General features: G+C 50.5%; 1 protein-coding gene across 3 annotated transcripts; it reads left to right on the top strand.

Moving 5' to 3' along the window:
- Positions 1-219: 219 nt before the first annotated feature.
- On the top strand, positions 220-19,604 carry CTTNBP2NL (CTTNBP2 N-terminal like). 3 transcript variants are annotated; one of them, XM_066203823.1, is made up of 5 exons: positions 220-264; positions 5,168-5,275; positions 12,961-13,191; positions 14,830-14,937; positions 15,629-19,604. In XM_066203823.1, exons 2-5 carry the CDS (start codon positions 5,177-5,179, stop codon positions 17,111-17,113), a joined length of 1,923 nt encoding a protein of 640 aa, XP_066059920.1. In that variant the 5' UTR covers positions 220-264; positions 5,168-5,176; the 3' UTR covers positions 17,114-19,604. The 3 variants fall into 3 exon arrangements, with proteins under 3 accessions (XP_066059920.1, XP_066059921.1, XP_066059922.1); XM_066203824.1 differs by lacking the exon at positions 220-264 and adding an exon at positions 275-365; XM_066203825.1 differs by lacking the exon at positions 220-264 and adding an exon at positions 1,365-1,369.
- Positions 19,605-20,607: the final 1,003 nt, after the last annotated feature.

Raw genomic sequence — 20,607 nt, 5'->3', positions numbered from 1 at the left:
CGCCCCGCCGGAAGTGACGCGCCAATCACGGCCGCCCGTTCGCTCCGCCGCGAACAAAAGGGATTTTCACCCGCGGCCACGCCCCCCGCGCCCTCTCATTGGCTGTGCCCGCCCCCGCCCCGCCCTCCCCGCGGCGGATTGGCCCGAGGCCGCGGAGGCGGCGGCGCTGATTGGCGGGCGCGCCGCCGGTCAGCGGGCGGGGCGGGGCGGGGCGGCCGATGGGGAGCGGAGCGGCGGCGGCGGCGGCGGCGCGGGGCCGGGCAGGTCGGTGCGCGGGGCGGGCGCGGGTGCGGGTCCCGCTCTCGGCTCGGGCCGGCCCCGGCCCGTCCCGGCGCGGCGCTGCCCCCGCGGGTGGGCAGAGGCAGGTGCGGGGCGGCCCGGCCCGCGGGGGCTGAGAGGGGCGGCGGCGGGGCCGGGCTCCGCGCCGGGCGGGGGCGGCTGCGGTTACGGTCGGGACTGAGGCGGCCGCAGGCGGCGGGGAGGGCGGGGGCGGCATCGGGGGCCGAACGGGGGGATCGGGGGGCGCGGAGGCCGGGGGGCGTTCCCGGGATCTGGGCGTCGCTGCCCGGTCCGGCCGGGCCCGGTGCACCGAGAGGCGACGGAGCCGCTTATTGCTCCCCGCGGCCGCCTTCCTTCCCCGCGGGCCCCGGGGCGGCGTTTCCCTTTGTTCGCCGCGGTTGTACCGGCGGTGCAGCGCGGGAGCCGCCGAGCCCGGCCCCTGCCGCCCGTTCCGCGGTGCCGCTCCCGCCCGGTGCCGGTGCCGCTCCCGCCCGGTGCCGGTGCCGCTCCCGCCGGACCCCGATCCCGCCCGGTGCCGGACCCCGATCCCGCCCGGTGCCGCCCGGTGCCGATCCCGCCCGGTGCCGATCCCGCCCGGTGCCGATCTCGCCCGGTGCCGGTCCCCGCTCCTGCCCGGTGCCGCTCCTGCCCGGTGCCGATCTCGCCCGGTGCCGGTCCCGCCCGGTTCTGGACCCCGATCCCGCCCGGTGCCGATCTCGCCCGGTGCCGGTCCCCGCTCCCGCCCGGTGCCGATCCCGCCCGGTGCCGATCCCGCCCGGTGCCGGTCCCGCCCGGTGCTGGACCCCGGTCCCGCCCGGTGCCGGTCCCCGCTCCCGCCGTGCCGCTGGCGGTGCGGAGCCCGGTGTCCCGGGCTGACCCGCGCTGTTCCCGGGCCGGGGCCGGCGGCGATGCCGTGCCGGGAGGGGCTCGGTTCCCGGCCGGGCTGAAGGTCAGAGCGGCCGGCCGTGGTTTCAGTTCCCTCTCAGGGAGCTCCGGTCGCTGCGCAGGGGCTGCCAGGACCCGCACAAAACCCACGCTCAAAATCGTGCTGATTTAATTCCTTCCGAGTATTACTTCAAAAACTAATAGGGTGAAGATTTTTGTGCGTGTGTGTATGTGTAATGTCCTTTCTCCTTTAGGGCTGTGATACAAAGATGAAGGAAATATAAACACTTCTTATTTTAACCTAGTTCTCCACAGTTCTGATACAATGCCAGGTAGCAGTGTGGATACACAATTGTTACATCTGTTTAGCTTTTTCCCATTACATAAACATATGTAATTATTGAAACAACTCAAATGCCACCCGATACACGCAGAAGCAGTTTTGGGAACTTGTCTGTCAGGACTTCTCAAACTGGTCGTTTGGGTTCTCCCGTGAGTGTGATTACACGACTGTCTGTGCTGGCTCCTGGAAAATACCAGTTCCTCTTCAGGAGCACAGGAAAGACAATGAAGCTGATTCACCATTATTGCCATAGCGGCATTGTTGCACTGGTGTAGGTCTAGGAAATACCCTCTTTCAGAGGAGGAAGGAACAACAACCTTTGCTCCTCATGATGTCTTTTTAAAAAGTAGAAGAGTTTTGAGCCAAGAGCCCGCAGAGGATTTTAAAGCCTCCCCTGGAGGAGCTGCCCTCCCCGTGCCTGGGGCTGTGCATTCAGCTCCTCTGCGGTTGCTGCCCCGGCTCCGGCCCCTGTGCAGTCGGTGGGTGAGGTTCTCCTGGGCTGGAAACCTTCTTTCAGCCCGTGCCCCGGTGTGTGTGAGGGCAGGGAAATGTAACCGGGCCCGGTTTCCTCGTCCTGGCACCGCGATGAGGGCGCGGAGGAGCTGCCAGGGGCTTATCTGTGTGCTCCTCGAGTGGCACATGCCAGAGATAACTCCCTCTGGTCTGTTGGCTCGCCTGGTTCTGCCCACACCTAAACTGCTCCTGATGGTTATTTCCAGTTAATTGCCGGGAAATAGCTTTCTTTGAGAAGTTTTTTCTCCGTGGAGGGCGGGTGTGGGTCTGTGGAGGAGACTCCAGTGGTCCAGAGCTGAAAGGAAGCTCACCTCTCGGCAAGCAGAAAGTGACTATCTTTGTTTATGCTCTAAACTCGGGCTTATTGTCCAAAAATGGTGGTGTATCTCAGACTCAGGGAAAATATTTATATCATCAGACTAAACAACAAGGTCTTTGTGGTTTGTGATCTGTGTGAGTGCACCCAGTGTATTTCCCTGGAAGTAAAGGGGTGATGTGCCCTGGGAATTGCTGAGGCTTGTTTCTGATGCTGGGAAACTCTGTCTCTTGGTTAAAGGTTTGGAAATAGAGGGTCAGGTTCCCTAGCTGGAGTGCCCAGATCCCTTTGGTAGAATGGGACTGTTTGAAAGGGGGAAAACTGGGTAATTCAATAGAGTTGGCATGATCTTTTGGTAAAGCGTGGGATGAGGGAAGGCACAAGGATGTGCAGCTTGGAAGCAGCCTTGCACAGTTTGCTGTGCAAACTGGCTCCTGCTCCTTATTTCTCTTAAGTATTTTTCCCTGTGTATTTTAGGACAGGGCTTGTTTATGTTATTAAGCGCATTAAAGACTGCAGAGGCACGGTAAGAATAGCAGGGCTCATTCCTATAACGCTGGGAAGCGCAGGCCACAGGGGGAGTAGTTAGAATATAGAGTAGAAATCATTGCTGCCCTAACGGCTTTAAAGCACCAAACTGCAGCTGGTAGCTGTCCTTGCTACAGGACTGAGCTGTTCGGGAGCTCCTGGGGAGATGCAGCTGCACATTTCCACATCGTCCCTTTTTAAGGGAAAAGCATGGGTGCAGTCATGTTCAAAGTCCACATTCAACACTTACTGTCCTGGGGTAACAGAAATAGGTGATACACTTTGTTCTGAGATCTCCAAGGAGGCTTCCCCTTTTCCGTTCCAGCTTATAATGCCCCAACACTGTGTAACCTGGTGAGTGTCTGGCAATGAAAGTTGTTTTCCCTTGGGTATTGGTTCAGTCTGTGAGTTTATTCTGAGCGAGGACGGAGATGGTTTGGAAATCAGGCCCTGCATCTCCCAGGCAGGTGTTTGGATATTCCACATCTAAAGGCCGCCCAGGGAAATGCTGCAGCTTGGACACGAGCACCAACACAAACATGGTCAATAGCAAAGAGGAGAACCAGGCTATGTCTTTCCTCACTCTGTGTGGCTGCTTCTTTATGTTTTAGCATTCCTTTGCTGCTTCTGTTTCCCTCTCTTGTTTCTGAGATAACCAAGTTGTAAATCCCACTCCGTCCACGTGGTCTCAGCTGGCCATGGTGACAGAACCTCCAGCTGAGGGAGGTGCTCGGGCTCCCACCCTGCACCTCTCTCCGCCAAGGTCCCCTGGCTGACCAGGAGTGACCAGCAGTGCCCTGGCCCACAGAAATGTGACTTTAGTCAATACACTGAGTTTCCTGTATCGTGCCTTTGTGTCAAGCCTTGTTCAGGGTGTTTGGACACGAGGACAAATATGAACAGATTTCCTGAACGTTCCACCCGTGGGTTTTCCACTTGAATCCTCTTGACTGGATCTGCAGAAGGGAGCAGAGATGTGATGCTGACAGACCTGTGGTGTCCAGCTCAGTCTGGTTTTGGAGCAGCCAGTCGTGGTCACTGGTGTTTCCTTGGGCAGCCCATGAGGATGAGCCCGGAGAGCCTGTAGGAAACGTTGCTGCTTTATGGAATTTCACGTAAAACACTGTGTGAGGCAGGAGTGTGGGTGTGTGGTGAGACACTTCCCTGCTCAGCAGAGGGGCACAGAGTAGATTTCTGATTTTTCTCCTGTATGAAGACTCCAGAACTTTCTGTTCCCAGCGACTGGAAAACTGCTCTGGCACAAACAAGACAGAACTTGCTTTTGTGTATAACTCTCCAAGGCACAGTTATGCAAATCAGTTGTAAAGGAGCAGTGACTTCAGACAAACGAGGCTTCAGCTGAGTGTTTTAGCTGGACAGACTTCTCCTGTAGGGGCTGATTTAACCCTTTGTCACTTGCCACTGGAGTATCTCTGAGTAGTTTCTTCACGCTGTAGCATTTTCTGCTTGACACGAAGTGTGATGAAAGATGGACATGACTTGGACTCAGAAAAGTGTAGCTGATGCTTGTGCAAAGCACAGGACTGTATCAATGGGTATATTTGCATCAGACACAGGGATTTAGTCTGAAATTATTTCAATTTTTAACAAAATGTGATAAAAAGGCTTATTGCTGGACAGTGTTGAGTTTATCAGCAAAGATGCAAGGGAATATAAAGTTTCTTTGTGTGCAGTTCAGATGGTGGATCTCTTTTGTAGGCAGTAAAATTATATTTAATAAATGATGCTGATATTGAAACAGTTTGAAAGAGCAGTAATTAAGTGTGTGTTTTCTGTGGCATTGATTTTTGTGGAGTGGTCTGGGCCTGTTCCATCAGTGTGGATAATGGCATTCCCAGGAAGGGGATCCCAGCCCTGCAGCATTCCCATCACTGCTGAGCTCCTGTGGGTGGCCCAGCTTGGCCTTGGCTCATCACAGCTCCTCAGTGATGTTTGCAGCTGTGTGAGCAGATGTGTCATCAATATGACTTTTAAATATCTGTGTTTTTCCCCTCTCCTGTTAATTTTGTCTGCTTCCTGCTGAATTTTGTCCAGCCCTGTTAGCCTGCATGTTCTGCCATCGCATCTGGGTGTGCACGTGTTCCTGTCCCTTGGGACAAGGTGACAGATGCATCTTCTACAACTGGTCCTGGAAGCTGGAGAGAAAATGATCCCCCCTCAGGGCAATCTGCAGCCCAAAAAACTGGAAGCTGAAGTTAAATGGGGATTATATGTCGTAGCTTCGAATACTGATCTCAGTGTCCAAAGAAATACCTACTAACCCAGGTTTCATTGTTTTTCAGGTTTTCAGGATGAATCTGGAAAAGCTCAGCAAACCAGAACTGCTGACGCTGTTTAGCATCCTCGAGGGAGAATTGGAAGCAAGAGACCTTGTCATAGAGGCTTTGAAGGTAGGTTTTAAGCATCAGGATACGAAACAAACGTGACAACAGTGCTGCTGTAAGTTCTGCAGAGTGTTTGTATCCAAGGTGAACTTCAGAGGTAAAGATTTATTACTGAGTAAATCCCATTTTAATATCATTAATTAATTAATTATAACTTGATATCATTTTAATATAACATAATAAATGCTGTATATAATTTTTGTCTTGGAATTCCTTGTTGGAGGCTGTCTGCAAAGACGCGTTTTGGTATTGAAATACAAGTGTTACGTGTGTGTTTTCATCCGTTCTGATACAGACCCATGTGTGTCTGCTGTGTAAAAGGTCTGCCACAATTCCTTTGCCGGTTTTTTTCTCCTTCGGCAGGAAGGGCTGTTTCCAGCAGAAACTCTTCTCTCCAAGAGGGATCAGATTAGTCTTTTAGTGGCAGTAACGTCACACTCAGTAAAAAGCACCCGTGGCTTTGTGTTGGCTAAGCCACCATAAGCTGGCACTGCTGAGAGCAGCAGCCCTGAGTGCTCAGCTACTGATCCTTCCCCTTTGCTGGCACCAGCATTAGTGCAGCCTTCCAGTGAGGCAGATGCCAGCTAAAACTGCTCCCGAAAGCCGGTTTCAGTCCGTGTCAGTGCAGCTGAGGCCGTGCTGCTGGAGCAGCCTGTGCTGGGGGAGGCAGGGCTGGTGCTGGAGCCTGTTCTGGAGGAGCAGGAAAACTCTCTGGAGCACAGGGAGACCAGGGGAAGAGATGTGGCAGCTCCATTCCAGAGGTTTTTTATTGCTACCTTCCAGTAGTGTAAAGCAATTATCTTTCCTGTTGAAATTTAACCTGCAGTTCCCTCTTGTGTGAGGAGATTAATACAGTAAGAATACCCTTTGACATCGTTTGTCAAGTACTCATAACTGGGAAGAAATGAAACGAAATTGTAACCTATGCTTGGTAATGATGGAGTATAAAATAGTGAGCTAATCAAAGGTCTGGGCTCCCTTGCCCTTCCTCTGTCAGGGCTGTGCTGTGGTGTTTTCATCTCGGGATTGTGGGGAAAGGGCAACGGAACCTTCAAATCCAGTCTGGCTCTTGCTGCCTCCTGAGAGTGATCTCAGGGAAGAATTGCCCCTGCTGGGATGTGGCCTGTGCCTGCAGCACCGTGGGATGTTGTGGGTCTGCAGCTGTGCTGCTCCTCGGCTCCAAAAGCTCATTCTCAGGGCTGTGCAGCCCAGCCTGGCTTCCTGCTGGCAGCAGCTCTGCTGCCCTTTCCATGCGTGGAAGGAAAAGTCTCATAACTTCTTAATCTGGTGGCTGGGCAGAGGTTCAGCAGCACAGAACTTCCAGCTTTGCTTTGTCCATTTATTTGGAATATACAGCTAGAGGAATCCTGGCCTTACAGTGTTTTTCTCATTGTTTGCTGATAGTAACTGTGGTAACAGCTTTACCATGCCTCACTGCCTCAAAGGCTTTGTGTGTGACTAATTAAAGGAAACCTTGCTGGTCTGTTTACTCACGTTTTGATGCATGAAAGTGCTGCCCTGAAGAAAAGAAAAAACAAATTCTGAGACTGAATTAAAGATTTGCACTCTCGAGAGCATTTAGTTTGACTTGCATACATTGGACAGATTGAGCTGTGATTTGCACAGAGAGGGGCTGGGGGAAGCTGGTTGTGCCACACGCAGAGGAACGTGGCCTCCCAGTTCCCTGAGTGCCGTGGGCAGTGTGTCCTGCCTGGACACACCTGGATTCCTCTGGAGGAGTCAGAGTTCTAGGTTAAATGTGGGTGTGTGCTGGGAGCAGGTGGAGTTCCATCCTCTGGGCTCTCTGAGGGGGTTGCCTGCTCCTGGAGCACAGCAGTGATTTTCTCCAGCAGTTACGTTAAACACGCCAGTGTCAGTGGCTGGAAATCAGAATTTTATCTGCCTGTTTGCTTCCCACATCGTAACAAAAACACATTTCCCTTCATGGGCTGATTTTCCTTCAGATTTAAAGGATTCTGAGCCCTGGTAGTTTGAGTCAAACCCTTTGGTGCATTATAGAAAAGGCACTGGCAGAGGAGGAGAGCCCTCATTTGTGAGTGTGTCCTCTGGTTGTGGCTCAGGCTGCAATAATTGATATTCCTGCACGCTCGGAGACAAACGTTTGTATCTGGCATTTAGCAGAGAGAATCCATGCATGCAGATGACAAAGCTTAAAATAGTTTTCTTCTCCCTCATGGTATCAGGCACTTGTTAGCTGGCACTGGCCCCGTTTCTCTGTGTGTCAGAATCGAGCTGCTGAGCTGGGCATTCCAGGCACTGCTTGTTGAACTCCCTTCTTTTTTCTCCCTCTCTTCACCCCCTCTCCCCACATCCTGACCCTTTCTTCCTTGCTGTCTGACAAACTGACTGTATTCAAAATATTCTTTCCCAATGCTTGAGTTTGCTTCCTCTGTTTTAAAACCTCTTTGGAAAAAAAAAAAAGTGTTTTTTTTTTTTGCCTGAAAGGAGCTTCCTGTCCACTACATAAATCTCAATGTTCTCCTTGGAACAGATTGTAAGCCTCACTTCTTATTGTGCTCCTTTTCCTGTAGTTATAACTGTGTTTATATCATCCTAAAAACCCAGATGCTGTCAGCGAGTTGCATAATCCTGAGTTGGGCTCTCAGTCCCTATTGCTGTGTAGGAAGGGTTGCAAGGAGCACAGGCTTACCTTCTGAAATAGCACACCACGACTGGAAACAATTCAATATTTAAATGGATCTCTATCACTGTGCTAGAGCACTTTGTTCCCTCCCCCTGTTCTTTCAAAGAGAGTTTTCCATACATTAGAACTGAAGTTCTGTTTACTTTTAGAAAACAGGAAACAGCTTCCTGGCTTATTCTTTTACGTTAATACAGCCTCAGGCAATTTACATTGGAATAGAAACTGCTTTGTGTTAATGGCTGGGAGCTGGTGTTCATCTCTTTGCTCCTGAGTTCAGAGATTCACTGCAAAGCAATATTAATGCAAAACTAGGTGCTGTTTACAGTGCGCTTTCCAAAACTCAAGTCTACCTCTTGTTTAAATAACAACAACAACAGGAAAGTTCAGTAATACAAAACCTTCCTGCTGTTAAATCTTTCACAGATGGGGCAAACTGGGCTCATGCATCACTTAGCAAGCAGCCTCCATGGAGCAGTGTTCCCGTGGGTGCTGTCTCTCTGGAATGCAGGCATTCCTCGCAGCTTTGCCTGCGAGCCGGGGGCATTTTCTGGTTATTTCTGGCGGAAGCAGCACGGTTTGCCAGTCCCATTCAAAACCTGGCTGTCCTCACCCTCCCAGTGCCCAGGCGTGTGCTGAGCAGCAGCAGAGGGCTGAGGGAATGCCTTCCACGCTGGGAGGGCTCCCGCTCGGGGTTCGGCTGCCTGGGCTCTGGTTTTGGGGTGCCCAAGGCGCAGTTCCTGGGCACGGGGCAGTCCCTGGGTGCTGCCAGCCCTTCCCCAGCAGGGCCCAGGGAAAGAAGCTGTGTGCTGCTTGATGTTTCCTGAGGAAACTTCTTCTGTTTCCCAAAGCTGACCCCAGCTCTCACCTCCCGTTCATCAGGTCTGCCCACTTGGTGTAAGGATGGCGATCAGGGCAGATGCTGCCCTGGGACAATTCACTGGGGGCTCTTGCCTGGCATTGCTGCAGAGCTGCAGCCACTGCAACTCTGGAAATCCCGCCGCAGCATCCTGACATTTATTTTTGGGCAAAGCCAGTGGTCCCCACCTCCTTTTCCTTCGCTGTCAGGGGTTGCTGTGACCTCAGCCTGTCTTTATTCCCAAATTCTGTCTCTGGGGAGAGGAGCTAATAAGGAAGTTCAAGGCAGTAAGGAGCTATTTAAAGCTTATTCCATTCTCTGCTACACGAAGGAGGAACTTCTGTGCAAATTATTACTGGAGAACTGCAAACTCAGTAGCTACAGTTAATTAAGAGTGTGTTTGTCTTGTACCGAGGGTTAAAACCTGAACCCTGAAATTACAGGGAAGAGAAATGCTCTACTTGGTGTCCAAAAAACACTTGAAATAAGTCTTGGAAATTCCCTGTTTGATGTTCCAGTAAAACAAGTTGTAAAGATTACTGAAGAGGGAGAGAATATTCTGTCATATAAACAAGGTTTCAGTAGAAGGAAATATTTTATTAAAAAAAAGAAAAATACAGAAATAGGTTATGGGAAACATTCATCCCAAAACAGCCTAGAAATCCCAAGAGGAAACAGCAGCTTTTTCCTAACAAAGCAAAGCCTTTGCTCTGCCTGCCTGCACAGGAAACATCTTTTCAGTTGGGTCAGATACTGCTTCTGCCCCATAAAATCCCAATTATCTCTTCCCAAACAGACTAGCAGTGCTCCATTACCCAAACCTGAGCTCAAAGCCAGCCAGTTTCACATGGAACCCTCTCTGCTTATGCCTAGTTTTTCCAGTCTTCTGGAATTTTATTTTCAATGGTAGCTCACATTTATAGTTCCTTCTTGTTTTTAAAAGCACCCCAAGCTCATATGTTATCTTCTTTTCCCGTTGAGAGAGGGCAGTTTAATAGTCTTGAAAACTGCTGAATAATCCATTGAGTTGCCTCTGGAATTCGGGTGTTTTGGTGGGAAGTTCACAGTTCTGCATGTTTGAGGCGGTAGGGGTGGAGGTACTGGATTAGAAGATGTAATTGCACAGAATTGCATCTTCTTTCAAAGCACCAATTCTGGAATCGGAGGTATGCATGTCATCTCTGGTGTTCAGATGAAATTTTCCACTCCCTAACACTGCATTTTGTAATCTTATTTCCTTTCTATTTAAGCCTGATTTTTTTGTGGATTTGTGTTTTCCGTGCTGGGATCTGAGATCCGGGTTGATTTTTTTTCGCTTTGGGCTCACTAATAGAATGTTTCTCTTCCATCATCGAGTTCCTTCTGTTCTGAGAGTTGAACAACAGCTGTGTTTAAGGCAGGCTCCAGTTCAGACAGGACATCATCAGAAGTGTTGAAGGTATTTGACCTGCAGTGACAGAGGAGGTGCAGAGCCCCGGGAGGAGCACAAGCCGAGGCAGAATTCCCTCTGCGGCACCTCCGCGCCTGTACAAAACACCCTCTGGAGGTTGTGGCACTGGGTTCATTTTCCAGGAGCTGCCTGGGTGATTTAGGTGCCCCAGGTGGCAGCTGTGTGGGACCTGCAGCACGGGGCTGTCACAGCCTGGAAAATCCCGTTTGCATTTCCAAGTGCTCAGTGGCCCAAATGCCAAAGCCCTGCGTTTGTTTCTGCAAACGTGCTGTGGTCGGTGTTAAGGCTTTTGCTGGTCTAGACAGCTTTAATTAAATGTTTGTGCTCTGCTGGCTGGCTACTAAAGAAGACACGCTGGACTCGAGAAAGCTCCTGATGTTGTGGCAGTCTCATCTGTTTGTCATGCTAGTTCAGGAAGATTCTTAATTGCTCAAAGGAGCAAGGAGGAACTTCTTGTTCTTTCCCAAACAGGAAATAATCCACCCCACTGAATTCTGCGGGGTTCAGAGCCCAGGGCTGTCAGGAGCAGAGGAAAACCTGGCTTTTGTTACACCTTCAGTACTGCAAAAATCACCTTCATCTCAGGTTCTGGAGCTCTTATTTGGTAGAACTGGCCCAGCAGTAAAGGTTTGTTTTCACAGCAAAGCACTGGTGCCCTCCTGAAGGGTCTCTGCCCTGTTCCTGTGCAGAGGGGCCAGCACTGGGATGAGCTGGGATTAAGCAGTAATCAGTGCAGTAGGGCCAGCTGGATGGAGATCCCAGTTCGGATTTACAGGCTTATTAATGCTTGAGTCACTTAGAAATTCCCACCTCACTTGTGTGGAGCTTTCATTGAGTCATTTTTATAAATACTTCAGAAAAACAGAAGATACCCTGTTCCTGAAAAAAAACAAACCAAAAAAACCACCCCAACCCTGTAGTTTTTCCTGTGATTCATTAAACCAGGGCTGCCCCATTATCCAGGGCTGATCTTTTCCTTCCTCTCCTTTTTGTTATTGTGTAAAGTTAGAACAGTATCTGAAGCTCTGATCAAAGGTATCCACAGTTCCTGATGGATATTGCTGATAGGGAGGGAGGGGTATCTGTGAGTGTGAGCTGCTCCTCTGTGTTTGTTTGCTGCAGGGTTAAAATCCAGCTCCAAACTGGAATCACAGGACGGATGTCTCTAATTTGGGCATGGAGAAGATGTTTTGGGTTGGGTTTTTTATGCCTCTTGTCAAGGTAATGCAAACACTTTTCCTTTTAACAGCAAAAATTTTTTTTTGTTTGTTTATTTCTTGTTAATCACATGGCTGCTTTTCAGAAAGGAAATCAGCAAATCTCACCAGCTCTTTGAGTTAAGCCAAGTTTTATTATTTAACTCCCACTGTTCCATGTAGCTCCGGCAGCTGCTGTGTGGGGATGTCCCACAGTTCCGTGACTCCTGCTCCTGTGTGCTCGAGGGAAGCATTTGTGGCTGGGACATCACAAAGAGCCATTCCAATAAGTGCTGGCTTCTGAGCTGTGCTCTCATCTGAGTCAGGCGCAGTCTTTCCCGTCTCAATGATGTCCTTGTGCAATGCCACGGGGAATGGTGAGGGTTTGCCCCTCCTGTTCCCTGGCAGGGTTTGAGGGCAGTGCCCAGCGAGGCCGGCACGGGCTGCCCCTGCCTCGGAGCTTTGTCCGGCTGGGCTCCGTCCCCAGCTCCAGCAGAGCTGGGCCTGTGGGGGGCTCGTGTTCGGAGCCCTCCACCAGCCCCAGGGAGCTGCAGTGCTTGCCCTGGGCTGGGCTGATGCCGTTGGTGCCGTGCCCAGCTGGGAGCAGAGGGGGGAAGCACACCTGGGAGGGTGCAGACAGCCTTTGTTTGGAGCAGCTGCCCAAGGAAAAAACGTGTCCCGTGTGTGCTGTGGCAGGAAAAGCTCCTTTAGGGCCAGAACCCTTCTGTAGGTCACGCATGCTGCACTCTGTTCTAAACTAAACACGCTCTGATAAAGGTCCCGGGGCTCACTCCTGCATTTCGGTGCTGCTGGGGACTGGTGCCGAGGAAAAATCCATCTTTGTGACCTCACTGAGGATGTGCCAGTGCAGAACAGAGCAGAGCAGTCATTTATACACTGGAGGAAAAGAAAAGGTCTGAGCTGTGGTGGGAGCCAGTCCTTACAGCACAGTACAAAACAAGAGGAACCCAGCTGAACGTGTGACTTAATTCTTACAAGCACCAAAGGAAACCTCATCATTCCTGTCTTGCTTCTGGAGAGACTGAGCTCTGTTTAGTCTGGATGACAACATTAAAGATTTTATTAACAATTCACAGATTTACGGCTCTTGCAAGAATGAAACTCTTTAGTTGCTCAACATGAAATTCTCTGATGGTGACATAGCCAAGGAAACCACACAACTGCTTCTTTCACTGATGCGACAATACGTGATTAAATCTTTTGTTGCGCAAGAGCTGGTGCTTACCTTGTTTCCTTTCACACAGCTGTGGAATGCAAGTCGTGGCCCTGGCAGGTAGCTGTGGTATGAGGATGTTTGGAGACTTGGAATATTGTGGTGATGCTGCGTTTTTAAGCAAGATTTTTCTTTATTTCCTTTATTTCTGGCAGATAACAGGACATGATTCAGACTGTGTTAAATCCTTTTCAAATGGAGAACTGGGGAACAGGAATATTGACTACAAAGCCCTGTCTTCTTTAGCTAGTTTAAGTATATTAAAATGCAGATTTGTTTTTGTGTTGCAGGCCCAGCACAGGGACACATTCATTGAGGAGCGCTATGGGAAATACAACATCAGTGATCCCCTGATGGCTTTGCAGAGAGATTTCGAGACCCTGAAGGAGGGGAATCATGGTGAAAAGCAGCCAGTATGCTCCAATCCTTTGTCTATTTTGAAAGTGGTGATGAAACATTGCAAGAACATGCAGGAAAGGATGCTGTCCCAGCTGGCTGCTGCAGAAAGCAGACACAGGAAGGTGGGTTTGCCTCAGTTGCCATGTGCAAAGTTATATTTGCATTTTAATAACATGTTAACTTCAGCAAAAACACCGAAGTTCCCTGAGGCTTGGTAACTCATTTGTTTAAACTTCTCACTCCCGGTGATGCAGCTGGTGAGCTAATTAGTTATAATTCTGGAATTTGAAATACACACAAGATGTTTTTGTTAGGACACACCAGAAAGGAACCAGCTTACAGCTGGGAGGTGTAACACTTCCCAAAACGCAGGAAAGGGTTTCTGGAGGATGGAATTCTCAGCAGACCTCTCCCTGTTCTGCCTGGGACTTGTTCTCCCTGGTTATTGAGGAGCTGCTGCCAGGGGAAGGCACCTCCCTGTGCTTCCCTAAGGAAGTACAGAGTGACCCGAAGTATTTTTCTTGCCGTTTGGCCTCTTTAATGAAGCACCTATTATTCTTCTGACATACATTTAATATATATTGACACCAATAAAGTGCCTGGCCATGAGTCAGACCATGCTGCCACAGAAACTGAAGTCACTAGAGGTAAGAGCAAGGCCGTGCTTCACTTTCCTGCCAAATATCCAGCCAAGTAAAATCAGGTATTTTTTCACATTTTCCTCTTCCTGTCCACTTCTGTCAAAGCTTCCTATATACTTGGTGATATTTAAGCATTATTTGGAAGCTTAAACTTCAGGAAGACTGCGGTGCTGCTAAATTCCTGGTGAGTGTGTGTTGGGAGAGCTTAGTTTTGGTGACGAGATAAAGCAGAGCCTCTTGGGAAGTTTGTGTTCTGGCTTTTTTGTTGAGTTAATAGCATTTCAATTATTCATGTAATTCGGTGTTAAAGCTGAAGGAGCTCCTTCACTGGGTCCTTATGGGAAGCAGTTTCACTTCAAGAGCTCATCTTGTTCTTAAGTGGAAGAACAAATTAATGTTCTTTAAAATAAACTTTACACTGGAGTCCTCAGATCCCTGTGAGGCGCTGGGAGAAGCCTGTGTGGGAATTGCTGCTGCAGCCCCAGCAGGGCTGTCCTGGTGCTGGTGCCCTGTGTCTCTGCTCCTGCTGGGCCTGGGACTGATGGTCCTGCCAGGAAATTCTGAGTTTCGAGGGACAGGAGGCACAAACTGAAATACAGGAATTTCCAACTGAATATGAGGAAAAATTGACTTACTTTGAGGGTGACAGAACGCTGGAACAGGCTGTGGAGGGGTTGTGGATTCTCCTTCCCTGCCAGTATACAGAACCCTCCTTGGATGATCTGTGAACCCGCTCCAGGGAAAGGCCTTGGGCTGGATGATCTCCAGAGATCCCTTCCAGCCCCAACCCTCCTGGAATGAGGGCACCATTCATAACACGAGCCTCTCGAGGCTATTGCACAGTCTGGGGGAAAAGTGTGCCATTTAGATATTCAATAATAAAAGGAATGCAGACCCAGTGTGAGGTTTTCCCGAGGTCCTTCACAAACTGGCTCAGTGTGACCCGATAATAACAGACCAGGAGCTTGTCCAAAAGCTGCTTTTCTGTGATCTGGGTCAGACTGGGGCGTCTGAAGCTGCCCTGGTGGCTCTCCCTGGTCACTCTGTGCCCGTGCAGAGGCTCTGGTCCCTCCTGCCTGCCAGGACACCACTGAGCACACCTGGCTGTTTGTTGGGCAGGTGATCCTGGACCTGGAGGAGGAGCGGCAGCGGCACGCGCAGGACACGGCCGAGGGGGACGATGTCACCTACATGCTGGAGAAGGAGAGGGAGCGCCTCACCCAGCAGGTACAGCCCACAGGAACCTCCCTCTGCCAGGCACTCCTGGCTCTTGTCATCCTGGTACGAAAAACAACCTGAAATTTCTCAGTGTGTTTCGGTAGCGAGCTGTGCTAAAAGCTGTTAATAGGCAATCAACTGAACTTCAGCCTGAAATCCGAGGAGTTCTGAAGAACAGGGCTACACTTACAATTAATATCACGCTGCAGTACTCAAAATTCAGAGTAAGTCACGGCAGATCTCCTGGGGGTGTTGTTCAGAGATGCTAATAAATATTTAAGCCACTGTTTTCTGTTACTCGAGCGCCGGAGCCTTTGTTAAGCACACATACCGCACCAGCATGTTAAAGCCTAAAAGCCTTTAAAAGGCAAACTGACAAAGCAGTAAATGAGGTGGAAGGAAGCTTTGCTTGTTCCATCAGTGCATGGCAGACCTTGTGTGTATCTCACTAAAGGCCAATCGAATTTCACACAGGATAAAACTACTAGTAAGTAATAATTGTTGCTTTGTGCAAGATGAGTTGTTCATGACTGTTCTGCAGATTTCTGGGGAGTCACCTCTTTCTTAGCCGCTCTCATTTTTTACTGTGGAATTTCTCCAAGATGCACATTAAACCTGTTCCCTTGTGGGATGTTGCCCTTCATTTCCTTTCAGGAGGTTTTATGGTACCCTTACAATCGTTTTTGTTCTTAACTTCCAGGTGGAGTTTGAAAAGTCCCAAGTGAAGAAGTTTGAAAAAGAGCAGAAGAAGCTGTCAAGCCAGTTGGAGGAGGAGAGGGCACGCCACAAGCAGCTGTCCTCCATGCTTGTTGTGGAGTGCAAGAAAGCCACTGCCAAAGCAGCTGAAGAGGGCCAGAAGACGGCAGAACTGAGCTTGAAACTGGAAAAGGAGAAGAGTAAGGTGAGTAAACTGGAAGAGGAGCTGGCAGCCAAGAGGAAGCGGGGTTTGCAGATGGAAGCACAAGTGGAAAAGCAGCTCTCAGAGTTCGACATTGAAAGAGAGCAGCTGAAGGCTAAGCTGAACAGAGAAGAAAACCGTACAAAAGCACTCAAAGAAGAGGTGGAATGTCTGAAGAAAGCCCTGAAGGAGCTGGAGGCTTCTCGCCAGGAGCACGGTCCCTCTGAGCCGGTGCATCCCAGCCCCTCGGTGACATCCAGGGGGGTCACAACTGACAGTGTCCCTGTGAAGTCTGTGTCCTGCCAGACCGAGAGTCTGCAGGCAGAGCGAGCAAACCCTGCCGGCACCAGCACCAGCACCAGCACCAGCAAGGCTGTTCACGCCGTGTTTGCCAGCCCCTCCACGCCTGCTCATTCCCATGCAAGATCCAACGGGCATTGTGACACAGACGCGCACTCGGGCGGGGACACAAACGCTGCCGAGAGCCAAGTGCACAGGGAGAAGGCTGCTGCAGCCTCAGAGAACGCCGTGGAGAATGGAAGTTCTCCTGTAAGAACAGAGTCACCGGTGCAGCCCGTGTCCCAGCTCCCCTCTGCCGGGGTGTCCCTGTCCCCCAGCAGCACAGCTGCCTCCTCTCTGACCCCGTCCCCCTGCTCCTCGCCAGTGCTGACCAAACGCCTGGCGGGGGCCTCCGCCAGCAGCCCTGGCTACCAGTCCTCCTACCAGGTGGGCATCAACCAGCGCTTCCACGCGGCCCGGCACAAGTTCCAGGCTCAGGCGGAGCAGGAGCACCAGCCCGGGGGCCTGCAGAGCCCCCCGTCCCGGGATCTGTCCCCCACCCTGGCAGACAACTCTGCTGCCAAGCAGCTGGCCCGCAACACGGTCACCCAGGTGCTGTCCAGGTTCACCAGCCAGCAGGGCCCCATCAAGCCCGTCTCCCCGAACAGCTCCCCTTTTGGCACGGACTACCGAACCCTGGCCGCTGCTGGCAGCCCCAAAGCGGAGCCTGGCCACTCCCCGAGCCCTGTCAAGGTTTCCAGCCCGCTCAGCCCGTTGTCCCCTGGCATTAAGTCACCGACCATTCCTAGAGCAGAGAGAGGGAACCCTCCTCCCATTCCTCCAAAGAAACCCGGCCTCGCTCAGTCGCCTGCTGCTGCTGCTCCTCCCTCCAAAACCTCTTCCCAGGCCTCCCTGGGTGCCCCCGTGGATGTGGCCGGTGGCTGCTCCAGCAGCCCTGTCATGTCAAATGGCAAAGACCTGGAGATCCTCCTGCCAGGCAGCAGCTAGTCTCCAGAAAATGGGAATGTGACATTCCGCAGCTTAGCTTGCCCTGGAGCTAAGACACTGTTTTTCCACTCCATGTTATTTATTTCCATAGTAGCAGAATCTGTCTGTATAAAGCATTTAGTTTATTTTTTTTTCTTTTTAATAGGTAGGAAAATATTTTTGTTTATGAAGAAACTTTAACTACAGCTATACAGTAGCCTCCAAATGTCTCATGGCAGCAGTCAGATCATTAGAGATAACAACCATAATCACATGGTAGGACCTATCAACCTCTAATGGGACTGAAATGCTACTTTTAAATTATGCAGAAATAATTTTTGCAGACTTTTTACTGCATCTGAACATTCTATAAAAGTGCCTGAACTAAGCCTGCAATCTGAATGTGATTCTCGGGAAAAGGTGAGGAGGGGAACATCCAGCTGCAGAAACAAATTCTTCTGAGTCCTGAATGTTGAAACCAGCACTGGTTTTCCTTTTAAATCTTTGCATTTGCTAAGGTAAGTTAGCAAATGTGCTACGAATTCTGCGAGGTGACCACCAGGCCAGTGCAGCCAGCCAGGCTACGTCCTTCAGGACACAGCCCCCAGCTATTTGAGGAAGCACACGTTGGTTTCTTGGGGTAAAACTCAGTTGTGGTATCATCCAGATTACTTCTCTGTCAGTATTCCTTGTACATACAGTTCCTTCTGCTTTCCTGCCAAGATGCCCGTGTGCTTTAAATGGCCAAACTCTGGTTTCTGGTGCCTCACCTGGAACTTTCAAGCTCTTCAAGCATTCTACTGTTGTGTGTAGAACTTCTGAGAAAAGGATCTTTCTGTTACTTGACAAAGATCTCACTTTTACTTGAAAAAGTAACTTGTCCATACAATACAGGGTTTTTGCAACACCTGTAACACGGGATCTTCGACGTTAAACAAAAGCAATAATTTTGTTCCTCCTCTGTGTCAGTGAAGTCTGGCTGACCTGGATTTTACCCAGTAGCTATGGCTAGCTTTCCTTGGCTGCAAGTATGGAACCAAGTCATTGCTGCTGTGGAATTGAGTGTGTGGATCTGTGTGTGTCACACACATACATACTAAACACACAGGGTATTAGGGAAATATTGATCACTCTTGATCTTCTGCCTCATATGAAGAAAACATGGCAATTCACAGAGATTTTAAAAAATTCCTCAGTGAGGAATTGCCTCAGCTCGAGGCAGATCATGTGTGTGAGGAAGGATTTGGACCCGGGAGAAGCAGGCTGATTCCTGTGCAGAAACGTTTGCTGCAAGAAAACCAGCGGGCGCGGCACAGTGGGGTTTTGAGTGCCTGTGCTGAGAAATACAGGACAAACACCACAGATCAGTGGCGGAGCTGAGAGCGTGACCCCGAGTTAATGATCGCGGGTGCTGGATGTGAGCTGATCCTAAATTTAGAAACCGGTTTTGCTGCTCGGTGTCGTCCAGCGTTGAGCACTTCCCTGGGCAGGAGAGCGGTGTTTGCTCAGAGCGCAGCTCCCACTGCCAGGGACTCCTTCTCCTTTGTCAGTTCTCACTGTTCATTAGACAAACCCCTCTGCTGCGGGGAAGGTCCCTGTGCCAGGCCAGGGGGTTCCTTTGGGCTTGGAGCCTCCTTCCCCAGGAGCTCTGTGCTGCTCTCGAGTGGCTTGTGTTGGAGTGACCCCACGCAGCCAAGGCAGGGGTTTGGAGGTTTGCACAGACCTTTTAGTAGCCTTTTGGGTAGTGGTATTATGGGCTGCTGTTCCTAGTCCAGTGGAACAGGCTGTGTGTTAACAGCAGGAGCACACAGGCAGCCAGAGCTAAATGGGCAGTGACTCTTTTGGAAGCACATTTATTACTTTTTTAACTAAATGTCCACAGCAGATTTTCTTTCCTCTTGCTGAGAGTAAATGTAAAAATGGATGGGCAGACGGATTTTGGCCCACGTATCCCTTCTGATTGAGAAGTGAGGCTTTTGTATACACTGCTTTAATGATTTTCTTTGCTTTTACATTAATCTGAGTGGTATTATCCCCTTTCTTTATTGATAGCTCTAGAGAGAGAGAGATACTATGATGAAGTCTAATAGGAAATGCACTGAGTACTGTTTCTTCTAAAATATAATATGGGAAGGGGTGTGCAAAAGAATGTATTTTTGCTAGTAGACTAACTTCTGAAAGAAACTAAGCACAAGGGATTAAAATGGATCCAACTAATTCAGTAAGACATTTAGGGTTAGTATTTAACTGTTGATGTAGATTCTGTGTGGAAGCAACTAAATATTTCTTCTCTAACTCACATGTGTCCTAAGCAGACATTGTTGCAGAGTTTGTCACTGGCTAATGGAGTATAATGAAGTGCAAAACATATAACACTAGTATTAATTCATTAACACTTGTAAATTTGTAAAGCCAAACATACCAAGCTGAAGTCTTTAATCATTTTTATAGCTGATGGCATTAAACATGTTAAACATTCATATTATCAATAAAGGATTTTATTTTTAAGGTGTGCAAATTGCTTAAGGAGCTGTTTGGAGTTGGGGCTGCCCGGCAGGAAACAGTCCTGCTGCTGGTGACTGGGCCTCTGTGCTCACCTGGAACTGGGAGCTTTCCTGGAAGCTCTGGAATGACAGAAGGAAGTGAATTTCTTGGGAGTGCAGTGGATCCTGGGCAGTCTTGGCTGCTGCAGCCAGAGCGTGTTGCTCCTCCATCTCCACCCACCTGCAGCTGCTGGTGCTGGAAGCTGGGAGGTGCCCTGGGGCAGTTGTGTTCAGGTGGCACGGCACAGCCCTGGGTGCTCCAGACAGCTCTGGCTTTTAGGTATTTTTAAGTAAAAAACAGTTTTCCTGGAGTGCCTCTTCCACAGTGTCACAGTAGGGAATGGATGACGCTTTCTACTGATGAACACCTTGGGGCCTGGGGAAGGAGATGCCCCAGTCCCCCGCTGTGGTTCAAACAGGATGGGAATTCCCCCTGCCGCCGGGGATACAGCTGGGAACAGACGCTGGCTGCAGGAAAAGCTGCCTTCTCCGTGCCCAGAACCATCTCCCCTCTGCCCTGGAGGGCTGGGGCTGCTGCAGGTGCCTCCTTGTGCAGGGCCGAGCCCACAGCTCCCCGGTCTCCCTAATGTGCCTCAGCAGTGACCTGATTTCCTTATCTTTACATCAGTACAGTTGAACAGGTCTTGCAGCAGGCTGGGAAGAAGCTCTTGGTTCATCTCCCCAGGACTGATGACGTCCCCGAGGCCGTGCCAGCGCCGGTACCGGCCCAAAGCCACCAAACTGGTGCAGCTTCCTGCCCGCGGGAGCCGGCGGTGAGGAGCCCTGCCCGGACAGGAGCAGGAGCTGCTGCGGCTCAGCCACAGCCCTGGTGGCTTTTTATAGCAGCAGCGGTGGCGGGTCCCTGCCCCAGCGTGGAATGTGACAAAGCCCCGGGCGAACACCTCCCGTGCGGCTCCGGCACGCCCGGTGAGTGCCCCGAGCACGGCGCTGATCCGGCCCCGCTGGGTGAGG

This window comes from Chamaea fasciata, unplaced genomic scaffold (genome assembly GCF_029207755.1).
Source record: "Chamaea fasciata isolate MVZ Bird 193981 ecotype frontalis unplaced genomic scaffold, bChaFas1.0.hap1 SCAF_25, whole genome shotgun sequence".
NCBI classification, from domain to species: domain Eukaryota; kingdom Metazoa; phylum Chordata; class Aves; order Passeriformes; family Sylviidae; genus Chamaea; species Chamaea fasciata.
The sequence above is the reverse complement of the archived record's forward strand: the minus strand, read 5'-3'. Positions and strand labels throughout refer to the sequence as shown.

What these genes read in the sequence shown, in the direction of transcription:
- CTTNBP2NL (XM_066203823.1), top strand. Translation starts at nt 5,177, where the DNA reads ATGAATCTGGAAAAGCTCAGCAAACCAGAACTGCTGACGCTGTTTAGC. An exon ending in TTGTCATAGAGGCTTTGAAG is followed by an intron (nt 5,276 to 12,960) that starts GTAGGTTTTAAG and finishes TTTGTGTTGCAG; the next exon opens with GCCCAGCACAGGGACACATT. An exon ending in GGGAGCGCCTCACCCAGCAG is followed by an intron (nt 14,938 to 15,628) that starts GTACAGCCCACA and finishes CTTAACTTCCAG; the next exon opens with GTGGAGTTTGAAAAGTCCCA.